This window comes from Leptodactylus fuscus, chromosome 2 (assembly GCF_031893055.1).
Source record: "Leptodactylus fuscus isolate aLepFus1 chromosome 2, aLepFus1.hap2, whole genome shotgun sequence".
Classification (NCBI taxonomy): domain Eukaryota; kingdom Metazoa; phylum Chordata; class Amphibia; order Anura; family Leptodactylidae; genus Leptodactylus; species Leptodactylus fuscus.
In genome coordinates, this window is record NC_134266.1 from 33,325,165 (window position 1) to 33,343,570 (window position 18,406).

Consider the following 18,406-nt stretch of genomic DNA (forward strand, 5'->3'; position numbering starts at 1 on the left):
TCTGGCATCAACAACGCATTTCCGCCCACAGAACTGCCGCTCACTGGATGTTTTTTCTTTTTCGGACCATTCTCTGTAAACCCTAGAGATGGTTGTGCGTGAAAATCCCAGTAGATCAGCAGTTTCTGAAATACTCAGACCAGCCCTTCTGGCACCAACAACCATGCCACGTTCAAAGGCACTCAAATCACCTTTCTTCCCCATACTGATGCTCGGTTTGAACTGCAGGAGATTGTCTTGACCATGTCTACATGCCTAAATGCACTGAGTTGCATTGATTGATTGGCTGATTAGAAATTAAGTGTTAACAAGCACTTGGACAGGTGTACCTAATAAAGTGGCCGGTGAGTGTATATTATATACAGGCCTGTGATAATACTCAGAACAAATCCTGATCCTGATGATTTTACAGCCCGGGCTTGCTGCTGTATGGTAATGAATGATAACATCCATGTGCTGTCCTTGCCATTTTCCCACAGACCCTATGATACATACATTCGTGAGCATGTAGACTATATCACTTCTAAAATATACTGCTAAGCATGACACAGAGTAGAATTAGGCCTCATGCACACGACAGGTTTTTTAACGTCCGTCACATGCCCATTTTCAGAACAATGAAAGTCAGTGGGTGTATTCAGAAACTGCCCAGACCCCATTATAGTTTAGGACAGGGGTAGGCAACCTTCAGCATTCCAGCTGTTGTAAAACTACAACTCCCAGCATGCATACTTGCTCTGTTGTTGTTATAACGCCCGTGGAAGTGAATGGAGAATGTTGGGAGTTGTAGTTTCACAACACCTGGAGTACCAAAGGTTGCTGACCCCTGGTTTAGGGGGTCCGTGGTTTCCTGAAGGTAACCACTTTTTAATGCGTTCGGTATTCCGTTCAGGGGGTCACCAAGCAGACTCTCCAAACGGAAACCCATACGCAGATGTGAATCAGGCCTTATGCCTGGTTCACATCTGCATTCGGTATTCCGTTCGGGGTGTCTGCACGGGGACCCCCGAACGGAATACCGAACGCATTGACAATCGGTGAGCTTATGAAAGCACATAGACCCCATAGACTATAACGGGGTCCATGTGTTTTCTGCGCAGTGTCCACAGGGAACATGCGGAGAGAAAAGTACTTCATGAACTACTTTCCTGTGCACATGACTTGTGTGGACACTGCGCGGAAAACACAGGGACCCTATTATAGTCTATGGTGTCCGTGTGCTTTCATAAGCTCACCGCTTGTCAATGCGTTCGGTATTCTGTTCAGGGGGTTTCGAAGCAAACTCCCCGAACGGAGATGTGAACCAGGCCTAAGTAACAAGACAAAATACGTAGACATTTTATATAAAATGTATCTACAATGCCACATTGTAACACCAGGGCATGAAAAAAAACCACAACAAAAACAAATCAAGCTCCAAACCAGCAAAACTTCAAGACGCAGCAAAAGACATTGCTGGAGGAATCTGTATGAAATGACAGGCATGCTAACACAAGTCCACACACACATCCTGAGTATAGACAGCAGCTGGGAGCTCCTGGCCTGGCAGCATGGGGGTCCCACTAGCCCCTTACAACTGCTGCCCTCCCTACACCCCCTCCTGCATTATTTTGGAGGAGTGCTGCCAGTGTACTGGGCACAGAGTCACTGAGTGGGTCTCATAAGGCATTCAGCAGCAGCAGGCAGCACATAGTACACAGCTGCAGGCTGCACCTCCTCCCTGTATGTGAACAGGGGCAGGGCCAAGGAGCAGGCTGCAGAGGAGGACAGCCCTAGGAGTGTTGTGTTATTACTCTCTTTCCTCCCTGCCAGGTCACATCATAGACTCTCCTCACTTGTTCCTGGTGGAAGCAGCATGGAGTGACTCATGGCTCCTTCACTTTTGTAAGTTTCTCATGTGGCCTGACAACTTTTGCAAACTTTGATTGTAGATGATTGTAAACCACCAGGAGTGACAGCTCTGTCCCTATGTCACTACTTGTAGCCAGTCCCTGCTGATCTCCAGGACATGAATACTCGCAGGAGATCAAGCACCTGGCAGGACGAGGTAGCTAGGAGCTTCTCCAGACTCTTTTCCAGGACATCATCCCAGGAGAAGGAGGAGGAAAGTGCTAAAGATCCAGCTGAGGAACAAGACAAAAGTGACAGGAGCTTGTCCAGACTTTTCTTTAGAAGTTCTTCCCAGGAAAAGAAGGATGGAAGTGACAGGACAGAGCATGGAGAGGAGCAGGAAAGAAGTCACAGCCCATCCAGGCTCTTCTTCAGGAAGATATCCCAGGAGAACAAGGGGGGCAATGACAATGCTTCTCCTGCCAAGGGGAATAAAGAGGAATCGGAGAGGAGCAGGGTGTTCTCCAGACTCTTCACCAGGACATCATCTCAGGAGAAGGAGGAGGACAGTGACAGCTCCAGGGGTGCAAAGGAGGACCACAGCAGGTACTATCTTATTATTATTATGGCTGTTTATTATATTATATTATTATTATTATCCGTTGTTATTATAATTTTTCTTCTTGTTGCTGTTATTATTACACCTTATTATTACTATAATATCTATGTTTCATATACCTGTTGACAGCGAACTTCATTTCCTTATAATTAATATTTGGCAATGTTTAATCTGATTATGAAATTAACTTTCAAGTAATTATATTATAATTACAGAAATGGGACGAGGGCACGAGGACTTCCTATCCCAGGTGTTTAGGACTCAGTGTTCTGGTGTCAGGCAGCTCCTAAAAGGGGACGCAGTTTTTGTCTTTGCTATAGGACACCTGTTCTCTGTATATTCCACTGTTTGTAATGTTCCCTTACATGTAATGTATTGGTTGGCATACACCCTATGGGTAATATATTAGCTGGCATACACCTTAGGTGTAATATATTGGCTGGCATACACCTTATGGGTAATATATTGGCTGCCATATACCTTAGGTGTGATATATTGGTGGGCATACACCTTACGTGTAATATATTGGCTGGCATACACCTTATGGGTAATATATTGGCTGGCATATACCTTATGGGTATTATATTGGCTGGCATGCACCATATGGGTAATATATTGGCTGGCATATACCTTATGGGTAATATATTGGCTGGCATACACCTTATGGGTAATATATTGGCTGGCATACACCTTATGGGTAATATATTGGCTGGCATACACCTTATGGGTAATATATTGGTGGGCATACACCTTATGGGTAATATATTGGTGGGCATACACCTTATGGGTAATATATTGGATGGCATACACCTTAGGTGTAATATATTGGCTGGCATACACCTTACGAGTAATATATTGGCTGGCATACACCTTATGGGTAATGTATTGGCTGGCATATACCTTATGGGTAATATATTGGCTGGCATGCACCATATGGGTAATATATTGGCTGGCATACACCTTATGGGTAATATATTGGCTGGCATACACCTTATGGGTAATATATTGGTGTGCATACACCTTATGGGTAATATATTGGTGTGCATACACCTTATGGGTAATATATTGGTGGGCATACACCTTATGGGTTATATATTGGCTGGCATACACCTTATGGGTAATATATTGACTGGCATACACCTTATGAGTAATATATTGGCTGGCATACACCTTATGAGTAATATATTGGCTGGCATACACCTTATGAGTAATATATTGGCTGGCATATACCTTATGGGTAATATATTGACTGACATACACCTTATGGGTAATATATTGGTTGGCATACACCTTATGGGTAATATATTGGCTGGCATACACCTTATGGGTAATGTATTGGCTGGCATACACCATATGGGTAATATATTGGCTGGCATACACCTTATGGGTAATATATTGGCTGGCATACACCTTATGAGTAATATATTGGCTGGCATACACCTTATGGGTAATATATTGGCTGGCATACACCTTATGGGTAATGTATTGACTGGCATACACCATATGGGTAATATATTGGCTGGCATACACCTTATGGGTAATATATTGACTGGCATACACCTTATGGGTAATATATTGGCTGGCATACACCTTATGGGTTATATATTGGCTGGCATACACCTTATGGGTAATATATTGGCTGGCATACACCTTATGGGTAATATATTGGCTGGCATACACCTTATGGGTAATATATTGGCTGGCATACACCTTATGGGTAATGTATTGGCTGGCATACACCTTATGGGTAATATATTGGCTGGCATACACCTTATGGGTAATATATTGGCTGGCATACAGCATATGGGTAATGTATTGGCCGGCATACACCTTATGGATAATATATTGGCTGCCATACACCTTTTGTGATCTTACAAGAATTTTTTAGGAAGTTACTTATTATACAATTTACTATTATTGTGGCATTGATCTTGTAGGATCTTTCCTTGAGAGAGAAGAACAGCCAGGGGTTACATTAATCCCCCTAATATGCCCCCAGTAAACTACTTTTTATGATAGTAGGCTTATTATATAGTCGGCTGATTCATAGGAGATCTATACAGACATTGTCTCTTAGCTCAGATGTTATTTCTATAGGTAATTCCTATAAGAGTTTTATTGGGAATTGCAGTCTACGCAGTCACATAGTCCTTAGAATAATATTATAGGATCATTAGAATGTAACTGCATTATGTATATATTTCTCAGAGGTCAGATAATTCCTTGTAGTGTGACCTTATTAGGTCAGACTCATTTCAACAACCATGGATTGTTTCCGAGCCTAGTCTTTGAGTCATCTATACGAGTTGGGGGATGAAGTCTAGGACACGGTTCTATTAGATGAAGTTATGTTGCTATTGAAAAGTTTTTTACTTCCCAAAAAATGGGTGAAAATAACCTGTACTTGAGCATGTGGACATGTCCGCCTTGAGACACACACATAAGATAATGGTAGGCCATAATGCAGCTGATCGGTCGTGTGATTATTCGTATAAAGATCCCACTATGAACATGCTGCTCTAAAGTCCTGTTCACATCTGTGTCCTTTTGTCCATTGTTCTGTTCCTGTGACAAAAAATGATCTGTGTAATTGCAGACAGCACCTAACCCCTAAGGATCGATGGGCTATAATGGGGCTCTGTGACGGACTCTGTGATGGAGGCTCTGAATGGAGACGGGCACAGATGTGAACTTAGCCTAAACTGGCCGACCAGTTTTATAAATCTGACACCAATATACTTGCTCGGGGCGCCAAATGATTGACCAAAGTTAATTACTCATGCCATATATGTGTAATTTTGATGGACCATTCCTGAAATTTTCCAACAAGGCCGAAATTTTTTTTGGCAAGACAGAACTCTGATGTAGGCCTCTGTTTACTGTCATTTTCCCGCTGATGGTCAACCATTTCAGCCACCTTTTATCTCATGTGTATGGGCACGTATAAGGTGGTAGTACTTCTTCAACCTATCCTGTATACTGTTGTAGGAATAACATATAGAGCAAGATCTTTATGACAAAGATTATATGTCAAAGTTAAAGCAGTAAAGATGTTTTTATATGACTCGGTTTTCTGCAGCGCCAGATTTATCTAGCATTTTAGCTAGATTTATAGAATACTAGCTGTACTCGCGACTTCGTCCGCAGCCCCCCCGAGCCTGGCGTAAACCACCTGCAGTGCAGGCCGTGACCCCCCACGTCCCTTTCCTTGCAGCCACCGTGGGCCTCTCCTACAGGATGGTGGGTCGGGAGGCCACAGCCTCGCTGCTGTGCCTCGGCCCCCCCCTTTCCCGCTACCCGCGCTCCCGGCCCTGCCCTTATCCACCACCCGCTCCCCCTGCCCCCATTTAGAGATTACAGTGACCTCCTACATCTCCCCCTTCCCCCCAGCACCAGCCACCCATGACCCCGGTGACCCTAACCCCCCCTCCCTTCCACATATGCAATCCGGGCCCCCCCTCTACTCACCTTCGGCCCTCTGGTCCCATTTCCACCCCACCAGGCCCCCTCCCTATTTTACTACTTTTTCTATTGCACTAACCTGGTGCTTGGACTGCCATCAGACTACAAGGCATAGACGTAGCTTAAAGCTACTGGACCCAGAGGTGAATTCCAGGGCCCATTCCTAGATGACATGTATTCTGTGTCCAACCTGTTAACGTTAAAGTAGTGAAGTATTAGTTTATATAATGAGAGAGCCCCGTATATAGTTATTATATTATTCTGCAATTATGAAAAATCACCTTGTGCATCAGACCATGCCCTAACCCATCTCTGTGGGGCTGGATTGATATGTCGGGATCTGGTGACAGACTGCTGCTATATGGGGTACAAACACGTTTCAGTTATATATGCAAAGAGTCCTTATATCCCTCTTAAACGAGTTGTCCAGGATCAGAAAAATATGCAGAAACAGCACCACATCTGTCCCCAGGTTGTATATGGTATTGCATCTCAATATAATCACTTCAACAGAACTGAGCAGCAATAAAAGACCTTGCCCAGGGATAGTGGCGGTGCTGTTTTTGGAAGAAGGTAGCCAGGTTATTTTAACCCTGCACAATCCCTTCAAAGTGCACATATCTTAGTGCTAATGCCGCCTCTACACCCGCTATAGTCACTCCACTAAATGTTAACTATCAGATACCTTGTACAGGGCCTGGCATAGCTCAGCTACAAATCACCGCTCATATAAACCAAACTACTAAAATATCTTCTCAGGAGTGCCTGTAAAGTACACAGAGCTGGGCGCTTCAGTACTCGCTGTAAAATGAGCTTTTAATTGTAGCACATAGCTGTGAGCCTGCAGTCGCTGAGCTTGGGCAGGGTGTCGTGACTAATGCGGGAGGTCTTGAGTCACTTGTAAGTGGACAGCAGAAAGGAGAAGTGGCATTGTGGTTGATGATGTGTTCGCCTCTCAGGGCTGCTCTGCATGGAGGAGACTGAAATAAAAATAACCTCTGGTAAATTAACGTCTGTGTCAGATTATATGGTTATTCTTACGTTGGATTCACACCACAGAATCTGCTTAAAATCGGCATAAAGAAAAGTCCTTTTCTACGCCTGGAAACCTGGCAGACCCCATTATAGTCTATAGGGTCCATGGGTTTCTGCTGATAACTGCTTTTTAAGTGGACAGGGACTCCGTGCGGATTTGAGCGACAGAGATGTGAACACTAGTGTGAGCCTAGGATAAGTCACATATGTATCTGTAAAATCAGAGGTTGTCATCCAGGTAAACGTTGATAGTTGTAGTGGTGTCAGTGGCGTAATGAGGAATGGTGGGGTCCCGTGGCGAAGTTTTGACATGGGGCCCCCCCAACTGATGCCGAGGACCACTCCCTACCCCCCGCATACCTTGATGCACTATTATTCCCCATAGTGGCCCCTACACACAGTATTATGCCCCATTGTGGACACCCATGAATAGTTATTATACTCTGGGGTCTTTCAGACCCCAGAGTATAATATTTGGAGACCCAGGGGGGATACAAACATAAAAAACACTGTTACTTACCTCTCCATGTCTCTGCTGCACTCCCCGCTGATGTCGGCCATCTTCAATGACGTACGGGACGTCATGTGAACTGGGGCCTGCATCGCAACACATAAGGATGCAGGCCCCGGTCATGTGACGTCAGAGATGTCACACAAGTAGGCCCGAAGCCTGCCCGGAGAGGTAAGTAAATAGGGCCTATTAAAAAAAAAAACAGCGGATGTCCCGGGCCCTGTGACAGCCGCTACCGCAGCTACCCTGGTAGTTACGCCCCTGAGTGGTGTCCATATTGATCAACTTCTTTCCAGTTATCCTACTTGCTTAAAAGGTCTTTCCGACACCAAATCGAATTTTCATACTGATGATGTATTCATAGGATCGATTTTTTTGTCCCTAACACGTAGGTATAGCCTTAAGAAAGACTAGTCTTCTCCTTCCTTTAGATGTCTTCTCCGCGCCGCCATTCCATAGAAATCCCGGTTTTCATTGGTATGCAAATGAGTTCTCTCGCAGCACTGGGGGCGGTCCTCAGCGATCAAACAGCACTCCCCAATGCTACAAGAGAACTCTCCAGCGCCACCTCCATCTTCTTCAGGAAAGGCCTCTTCCTGCTTCTTCTTCCAGTGATGGGTTCAAACTTCTAGGCCTCGGGCCTAGGGCAAAGCCGACTGCGCATGCCCGCTGGCCACAAGAAAATGGCCACTTACAATACTGAGTACACATATTACACTGTATTTTAAGCGGCCATTTTCTTGTAGCCGGCAGGCATGAGTAGTCAGCATTGCCCTAGGCCTAGAAGTTTGAAGCCACTGCGGGAAGAAGACTCGAAGAATACCTGTTCCTGACGAAGTTGTAGATATCACTGTTTTTGTAAATGAGCTCTTTGGAGCAGTGACAGCATTGTTTCTCACACTAGGTTCACACCTGCGCTTGGGTTTCTGTTCTTTGGGTCCGCTTTCCAAAAAACGGAAACAAAATCCGCTTAAAAAGACTATAATGGGGTCCCTCCTGCTTTCCACCCGAAAAGTGAGAGAGAGGAAAGTCCTGCTTGCAGCACAAGTCTCTCCGGATTTTTGAAGTGGAATAGTGGACGGAATCCTCGAACGGGATCCAAGTGCGGAAGTGAGCCCAGCCTTACCGCTATGGAGAAATAACAATCATCAATCATCACACAGTATTTTAAGCTACTTATGTGCAGTCCCATGAAGAGCAGGTAAGTAACGTCCTCCCTCTTTTCACTGCAGGCGCCGATTAATGACTTACGTCCTACACACTGACTGTTTTCAGCTGTATATGCATTTGCCCTGTATCGGGTTTCCCGTTAGATAGCGATCACTGCATCGGCATCCCGTTGTGGCTAGCCGCACGGAGAACTCACACGGCTAGCCCTAAAGATTTCTGTTTACAAATAACACCTTGCTACAAATTGCTTGTGAATGTGCTACAATATTTTAAAGGATCCCTATATTTAAAGTCAAGGATAGGATTAGATTGCATTCTTCGAGGTCGCCTCACGATTCGGCCTGAAGACACTCCCTCCTCCGGACTAGGCCCCCTAAGGTTCCGGACCAAAAAAACTATGTGTGAACTTACCTTAATGGATCCACATTCATGAGCCCTTACACATAGAGTCAGACCAAAATCTGAATTCTAAAGATTCCTTTTGTCATGTAAATAAAGGTATTCGCAGCATTTACAAGGAGCGCCTCCTAACAAAATATTATGATAAAGAATATGTGCATGTAGGTATCTTCTCACACATGGCAAACATCCTGCATCATAAGTCTTATGAATACACTGTCAGCTATGTCAGATGGCTGATAACATAGAACAATAAAAATGTTGAGCTAATAACATGGTCATGGACTTAGGTTTTAAGAGCTATAAACAGAAGACAGGTGAATGTTCCTGAATGAAAACAAATGGATCTTAAGGCCCCACGTTGCGGAAACGCAGCTTTTTTTTGTTGCAGATTTGCTTAGTTTTCTTTTTTTTTTTTTTTTTTTTGGGGGGGGGGGGCAAGCCAAGAATGGCTACAAGAAGAATGCAAAACATATAGGAAGTTCTTATACTTTTATCTTCTGCTCAATCCACTCCTAGATTTGTCTAAAATAAATAAATAAATAAAAAAAACTGCATTTCTGCAACATGGGGCCCCGGCCTAAAGGCTTTTCTACGCTGTATCAACTGATATCCTATTCTTAGAATAGGTCCTCCTAGATCATCGCGGTCTTTTACCCAGGACCTCCACTGATCATATAGTTGAAGTGTTAGTGGTGCCCCCTAATTCACAGCACGTGATGCCACTTTGATCAGTCACCTGTCCTAATCACAGCCCTGTCCCATTCAAGTAAAAGGGGCTGAACTGCTATACCAAACAGAGATACCATACAATGTGTGCTGTACTTGGCTTTCTGGATTCAACTGAAGCTCCTAAAATTGTTATGGACCTAGGTGTTGTTCCCCCACTGATCTTCAGCTGATGACCTATCCTAAAGGTCATCAATAGATAAGCCCTTTAATGTCCTATTACATGCCTTGATAATCGGGAATGAGAGTTTTCAGGTGCTCATTTGTTGTCTCGTGTGATGGTCTCTGCTGATATAAATGCTCCCTGATTGGCAGCACGTCTTCCTGTAAAATTCCAACTGCTTTACTGATTCTTGTGCAGTTGGAATTTTTTCTCTAGCCCCCGCCATTCCCAAGCAATCATTGCTGTTAGTTTCAGCACAGTTTTTCTCTTTAGCGTCAGGTGGGAGGTCCCTTTCTTGTGCAGAAACTAACTGCATTGATTGCTCAGGAACGGTGGGGGCTAGAGAAAAAATTCAAACTGCATCAGAATCAGTATGGAGGCGCCTATTGAATAATGCAACGAGATAGAATTGTTAGAGGTGGTGAAGGGTTCCCTTTTATACTCAGTCTCTTCCTACTGAGCTCATCGCAGTTACATACTGTTTTATGGTGGCCTGTGTCTGCTCCTCCTTAGGCTGGATGCTGTTGTTAGATTTTCAGGCTTACAATAGGAAATTAAAAATTCCACATCCGCACCGACTCCACATGGGACTGATCCAGATTGTAAAAGTAGTGATTCCGATGATATATATATATATGAGCTGTATATTAATGAAGTGCTGTTTTTGGATCCTCTTACATGTCCGGGTAGGTTCCTTGGAGGTTAGCTTTGACTTTTTTTCTGTACTGCGGATATCTTTTACAATGGTGTAGTAGTTCTGATTCTCCAGACAATGCAACTATTCCTCTCCAAATATGCACCTCATTTCCCACACATTTTGACTATGAGCCCAAATCCCATTGTGCGGCGGAGATTTACGCCAGGGCTTCACATCTGTACTTGGATCTAGCTATGAGCTGGGCGAAATACCTTGCTTGAAGGAATCAGAGCTCCGGGCATCGAACTGTCTGTCATCATGAATTACTCTGCATGACATGGCGCAACCCACGCGCATTATATAATATATTTGTGCACGGGGGAGACGTTAATGTCATGTGAGATAATTTATTTCGGAATCTATTTTGTAAATTCATTCTTATTAATCAAGAATCTGCCATCCACATGGGCTGTGCCTTATAATGTAGTGCCGCCATATGATCTTGGCATCGCTCAGATGGATTGATGGTCTGTCTATCCCCGGCATTGATTTGCAGTTATGATCTCAGTTGTAGCAGACGGACATCTGTTGTGATACCAGCAGAGGAAATGAGGGAGCAACCTATGGTGGGGAGAAGTACAAGTAATTGTGGGGAAGGACCGAAGTAGTACAGGAAGCGATGGGGGTAGAAAAGGTGACGATTACTGTTATAAGGCCGGGTCTACACTGCAACTTTTTGTAGCGCTACTTAGTGATCTTAAAAGGAATCTGTCGCCAACTTTTTCAGCTAAGGCACCATGCAGCTTTTTTTGCTATACATTTTGTTGCGTTTTTTTTGAGCCAAAACATTTGCAGGTATCTGAGGGGGCCAAACACTTGCAAATGGAGGGGCACGTTCTACAAATTTAATTAGGGGAAACCCAACCAAAAATAGCTGGATCGGTTATTTTTTTTATAGTTGGGTTTCTATAAGTCGTCTCAGGCAGCAGAGAGCTTAGGTTCACCCCTGCCCACATGTTAAAGAAATAGCTCTGTCTATATGAATTAGGGGGAGTTCACACGGAGTTACGTGCCGCGTGATGTGGCACATAGACGCCGCGGAACCCTTTGCGGGCCGTACACCCTCCCATTGATTTCAATGGGAGCGGGGATCGTATGCGCCGCGCTAGTTTGCGGCCATGCATTTGTACACGGCCGCAAACTAGCGCGGCGCATACGATCCCCGCTCCCATTGAAATCAATGGGAGCGCGTACGGCCCGCAAAGGGTCCTGCGGCGTCTACGTGCCACATCACGCGGCACGTAACTCCGTGTGAACTCCCCCTTAAATGGATTTTTAGTTGCAGAAAATTCTTTGATAAGAGAAAATACCCAATATTGTGAAGCATTGTTATGGAGACTGTTTGTATAGGGCGTTGTACAAGCAGGATTTCACAAGGAGGTACAGTATGGGCCCATACACTGTTTAATAGTCAGTAATGGGTTATAGTATAGTCTTTTTGGTTGTATGCCCTGGGGGGGGGGGTGACCTTGCAGATCTTTCACCAAGTAACAAGTATATACCACTTAGAAAAGGCCTGCGGTGGCAGTAAAATTATAAATATATCTGTAACTATACGAATGGCAGAAACTAGTCTACCGATAAGCAAAGGGCAGCGTTATAGTGCGGTTGGCCCAAGGAATTCTTGGGGGTTTCTGTTTCCAAATGAAGCAGGAGAATACGGACCGTATCGAGGCAAAGAAGGACTGAGGCAAATATATTGGTAACTTCGTCATCATGTAAACAATCTTGGGAAGTAGGTATGTTTGTAGAAGATTCTTCCGCCCAAACCAAGAGAGTGGTAAGTTCTTGAACGATTCTAGATCTTTCTTCAGCTGTCCCAATAGAGGTAAGAAGTTCCTTGCGTACAGGTCTTCCACACGGCGAGTTAAATAGATCTGGATACTTTGCCAAAGTGAAGAAGGATTTCAGTGATTGCAGGAAGGCCATGACTTTGGATATGGGATGTCCCTCACTCCTTCCTAAAACCACTCAAACTATGGTAAATAATGACTTTGGAATAAATGCACAAAACACTTTATTTTGGTTGTCAAAATGGCCACAGCTTTATTAAACTCACAGAAGTAAAATAATGACAGAAGGAGTCAGGTGAAGTGCTAGACCATTGGGATTCACGAATACTGTGAGATCCCCAGCTGTCTGACATACAGCACCCGGCCAGACAGCAATAAATAAATAAAGGGGGGCAGCACGCTCCGGCTTGCAATTCTAGCAGAGCCAGTACACTTTAAGGGCACCAACGACCCTGTGCTTAACCACTGTGCCCGCCCCTGGATGACGTTACTATTACGACATCCTTCAGGCTGGCCATTTCTAAAGCTCAGCCTGTTCACCACCATGAGGTTTAACCTCCTCTATTAGTTAAAATAAGTCTACAATAACTTGCCTGCAACTTCCACCTGACTCCTCAACCGCAAAAGTAAAGCTGTGACAGTTTATCAATGAACCATGTGACACGTAATACTTTATTACACACGACTGACTAAATAATGGCAAACCCCCGATTCACAAAGAGTCATCCTACAGCACTCAGGAGAGGAAAAAACCCCTGTGGAGGAAACCTCTAGGGAACCATGGCTGGAGGACTGCCCTTCCCTTGGGCTTAGAAGGATAATGCCCAACAATAACTCATCAGTCATCTCATAATTGAATATATAGAGCCAAATACACAATTACAGTAACAAAGCAATGATACAATAATACATTAGATAGGAAAATGTGAAAAAAATAAAAATAAAAAACAAGTGTAACATAGTGATGAAAAGAGGGCGAGCGGGAAATGCTTCATCCAGGTCTTGTGATGAGAAAGAGGATGAAGATGGATGAGACAGGAAGTGATATCTATTCCTAACTCCTCCCTCCCTACAGTAACACACTAAGCAGCATATACTAAAGCAGAACATACACAGATATACACTCCTAAAGCAGAACATACACAGATATATACTCCTACAGCAGAACATACAGATATATACTCCTAAAGCTGAATATACACAGATATATACTCCTAAAGCTGAATATACACCGATATATACTCCTAAAGCAGAACATACACAGATACATACTCCTAAAGCAGAACATACACAGATATACACTCCTAAAGCAGAATATACACAGATATATACTCCTAAAGCAGAACATACAGATATATACTCCTAAAGCTGAATATACACAGATATATACTCCTAAAGCTGAATATACACCGATATATACTCCTAAAGCAGAATATACACAGATATATACTCCTAAAGCAGAACATACACAGATATATACTCCTAAAGCTGAATATACACAAATATATACTCCTAAAGCTGAATATACACTGATATATACTCCTAAAGCAGAATATACACAGATATATACTCCTAAAGTTGAATATACACAAATATATACTCCTAAAGCTGAATATACACTGATATATACTCCTAAAGCTGAATATACGCCGATATGTTCTTAAAGCTGACCCAGTCTGTATAAATCTACACAACTACTGCACGAAGAAGAAACTGCAGGAGTTATTGGTTCCCCCATCCCAAAGTCATGTCCCCCTTTGCTGATGGCTCCGGGGGTGTCTGTAGCCAGATTAGTTAGAACAAACAAAACTTCGTCCGCGAATGCTGTGGAAAAGGTGGTCACTTCACCAATCGTCATTCCCTGGATTCTCTCATCTTGGCGGACCGTCTGTAGAAGTGTTTCCAACGTAAGTATAAGAGGGTAGGGGAGAGCGGGCATCCGTGTCTTGTTCCATTGGTGATAAAGAAGGTATGCAATAAGGTACCGTTTATTTTAAGTTCAGCATGAGGGGATTCATATAAGAAGAAAATAGCCTTCACAAACGCGTCAGGGAACCCAAATTCCAGAAGGGTAGCTCTCATAAAGTCCCAGTCCACTCTGTCAAACGCTTTTTCAGCGTCCACTCCAAGGAGCACGTGTGGGAGACGGGTGGACTGAGCGCGATGTGTCAGGAGGAGCAGTCGATCTGTATTATCTCTCCCTTCCCTTCCCATGGTGAATCCAGATTGTTCAGGGCTGAGTAGCTCGGGAACCAGGGATTTCATTCTAGTTGCCAGCAGTTTTGCCCATATCTTTAAGTCAAGATTAAGTAAGGTTATCGGCCTATAGCTCCTGCAACAAGTCGGGTCTTTACCTTCCTTCGGGATCAAGGTGTTGTGTGCCTCCTGTGTCTGCGTAGGTAGTTTACCGCCTTGTAGTAGATCATTGCATACTTTCAAGAGATGGGGTGCTAGAATCTGCTGGAACTTTTTATAATATAATAAAGGGTATCCATCTGGACCTGGACTGTTCCCAGGTGGGAAGCTGTTGATGGTGGAGACATTAAAAATAAATTTGCCTTCAGCTAGACTCATCTGATCCCTGGGTTTGGCTGCATTCCTGGCTGTAGATCGTGCACGTTGCATGTGTAATATGTATAAGGACTTAAAGGGATTCTACCATTAAACTACTGTTTTATCTAATCACCACATCGGAATAGCCTTAAGAAAGACTATTCGTCTCCTACCTTTAGATGTGGTCTCCGTCGTGCCGTTCCGTAGAAATACCGGTTTTAACCGGTATGCAAATGAGCTCTCCGCAGCAATGAGGGCGGGCCCCAGCGCTGAAAGGCCAATGAGCGCATCCCCATTGCTGCCCGAGAGCTCTTTCCTGCGCCGCCTCTTCTGGCTTCTCTTGCTCTTGTAGTTCTATACAGGAGCATAGAGAGGCCACCCCAAAATGGCCACCGGCTGGCTCCTGTATTGAACTGCAAGAGCGGCTACCCAAAAATGGCCGGCGGCCATTTTTGGGTAGCCGCTCTTGCAGTTCAATACAGCAGCCGGCCGGCGGCCATTTTGGAGTAGCCGCTCTTGCAGTTCAATACAGAAACCGGCCGGCGGCCATTTTGGGGTAGCCGCTCTTGCAGTTCAATACAGGAGCTGGTCGACGGCCATTTTGGGGTGGCCTCTCTATGCTCCTGTATCGAACTACAAGAGCAAGAGAAGCCAGAAGAGGCGGAGTTGCTGCAGAAGAAGGAGGCGGCGCAGGAAAGAGCTCTGGGCAGCAATGGGGACGCGCTCATCGGTGTTTCAGCGCTGGGGCCCGCCCTCATTGCTGCGGAGAGCTCATTTGCATACCGGTTAAAACCGGTATTTCTACGGAACGGCGCGGCGGAGACCACGTCTAAAGGTAGGAGACGAATAGCCTTTCTTAAGGCTATTCCGACGTGTTCATTAGAAAAAAAGGTAGTTTAATGGTAGAATCCCTTTAAGGACCAAAAATGGCAAAAAATGCAGAGAGATCCGCGCTGCTTGCTGCACTTTTCTCTCTGCATTTTTCAAGTGGAGAGGGGAACGGAATTCCCGAACGTAGTAGAAGCGCTGGTGTGAACCCTGCCTTAGACGTTTCTCTTTTGTTAAATCCACACCTGACTTTGGCTCAAAAAACCACAGCAAAATCTACAACAAAAAATTAAGCGCTTCCGCATTGTGGAACCTTAGTCAAAAACGGATGCAAAACTGATGACACTCGGCCATCAAAGATGGAAAAATGGATCAGAACGGATGCAAAATGGTCCTCAAAGACAGACTCCATATGTAACGGATGTTAGAGCTGTCCAGAGGCCTAAACACAACCAAAGGCTACATAAGGTGACCAAGGTACAAAACGGACATTTTTCACAGCTGTCTCGCACCCCAAGGGCACTTGTTTTCAAGGATCCCCCTTACATTTCAGTATAAGGAGGGATCCTTGAGGATGATCAAAAATAGGACTTTGTCAAAAGAGCAGACATGTGAGTGGCCCCCATTCTCTTACACTGAATGTAATGCTCCCATGTGGTGTCCATCGCTATCATGTGAATGTCTCCCAACACTGGCAATTGATGGCTATGAATGTCCATTCCGCTGATATTCAGCCCTGAATACTTGACCCTTTGGGGGGCCACAACAGTCCCACAGCCCGGGGCCCGCAGTAGTCTGAATCCATCCCTGCATATCCAATAGCAGGAGTGTATGGCAAGCAATTGTCCTCTTATTTCCCCGCACCTTATTGCAGCACCTTACACAAGGACTGTTTTGTCTTTGAGGTCACGTATAGAGAAAAGACTGATCAATATCACTTGTGTGCACAATGCCAAGGAAAGACAAGCAGAGCGCACAGAGCCCTCGTGTTCCTGGCACAGCTTGCGGTGTCTGCGGAGTTGTAATCCCGTGTAGCTGGTGCAGGGCGAACTCGCTGTGGGTTTGTTTTGGCTAATAATAGTAAATGATGGTTGTAAAGCTCCAGCTGTGCCGAATCTGCTTAAAAATAGCAATAAGAACCCAAGACTCAAATAGCAATAATTAACAGGAGCTAATTATACGGCAGCGGGAATGATAAAACATACAGCAGCGCAGCGGAGGAGAAGTCAGCATTTACCTCATTACAGGCCGGCGCTATTGTCAGGAGAACGCCATTCATTGAAAGACGAGTCTTACCTGGTAAAGCTTCGCTACAACAAGATGTTAATCCTCGCTTAAACGCTCCCCGGCAATTGTTTGATGTCCTCTTTGTACTGTCAGTTCTCCATTACTGAGATTAACCCTTAAGTACCATCATGGGGTCTGTCATACACCACTATCATACACATATCATTATGATGGACACCATGATAGTACTTAAGGGTTAAGCACGCTGCCATGTTTAGTACCGGTCATGCGGATCTCCAAAGACTTTACATTTTCATTTCCGCTAAAATAGAATATTAGAAATACTTGTAAATAGAAGTCCCGACATCTTAATCTTTATATTTTATTCATCCATTTGTCATTTACTGTGTATCTGATCCTAGGAAAGCTGAGTTACAACCAAGGTTGTGGGTTGGTGTATGATACGCTTGGTGGTAGGTAATAGTTCTTCAATTGGGTTTCTGTAAAAAATGGATGACCTGAAAGCTCAGACTCCACCATAGATTGATGTACAATGTATCTATTACAACCAGATAGTGAAAGGTATTATATCTAAACTGCTTTTGTGTTCTGTTTGAAGGTCGCCTTAAGCAACAAGCTCAGAATATGAAAGTATTTGGGATAATGCCCATAGCAATTTGAAAAAAAAAATATATAGTGATGTCACAGTACAGAGATAATACACACAGTGATGTCACAGTACAGGATAATACACACAGTGATGTCACAGTACAGGGATAATACACACAGTGATGTCACAGTACAGGGATAATACACACAGTGATGTCACAGTACAGGGATAATACACACAGTGATGTCACAGTACAGGGATAATACACACAGTGATGTCACAGTACAGGGATAATACACACAGTGATGTCACAGTACAGAGATAATACACACAGTGATGTCACAGTACAAGGATAATACACACAGTGATGTCATTCACCCTCATTGTTCCAAAGAGATCATCTGCATATTGAAAAAGAAAAGGATAAAAGGGATATCTGGGGTACAGAGGCAGCGACAAGGGGAAAACACCATTTTGTTCAGGTGACCCCTATCTATCTGCAGGGCTGGGGTGATATGCTGGTTCTAGTGACAGACTCCCTTTAAGCCGGTCTTATACTCTACAGGGGACCTCTCAGGAATTTCATCATGTGTCTTGTGATTTCTTTGCTGGTTGGCAGTGCCCACATTTGCACATGATCATATATGGCCAGATTGTTCAGCACTGAATGGGTAATAATGAGGTCATTGTCATGGTATCAATATTACATGACTGACAATGATTGTGTCCTTGCTTGTCTAGGATGATGGCAGGGTTGGCACATGTTATGACGCCAGGTCA

At 44.2% G+C, this 18,406-nt stretch overlaps 1 protein-coding gene across 1 annotated transcript in view; it reads left to right on the forward strand.

Moving 5' to 3' along the window:
* The first annotated feature begins 1,807 nt into the window (after positions 1 to 1,807).
* CRYBG3 (crystallin beta-gamma domain containing 3) overlaps positions 1,808 to 18,406 on the forward strand; it is a 150,315-nt gene continuing 133,716 nt past the window's right edge. Inside the window, exon 1 of the mRNA XM_075263569.1 lies at positions 1,808 to 2,436. Coding sequence (XP_075119670.1) covers positions 2,009 to 2,436 — 428 coding nt within the window. The 5' untranslated portion in view covers positions 1,808 to 2,008. The remainder of the gene's footprint in view (positions 2,437 to 18,406) is intronic.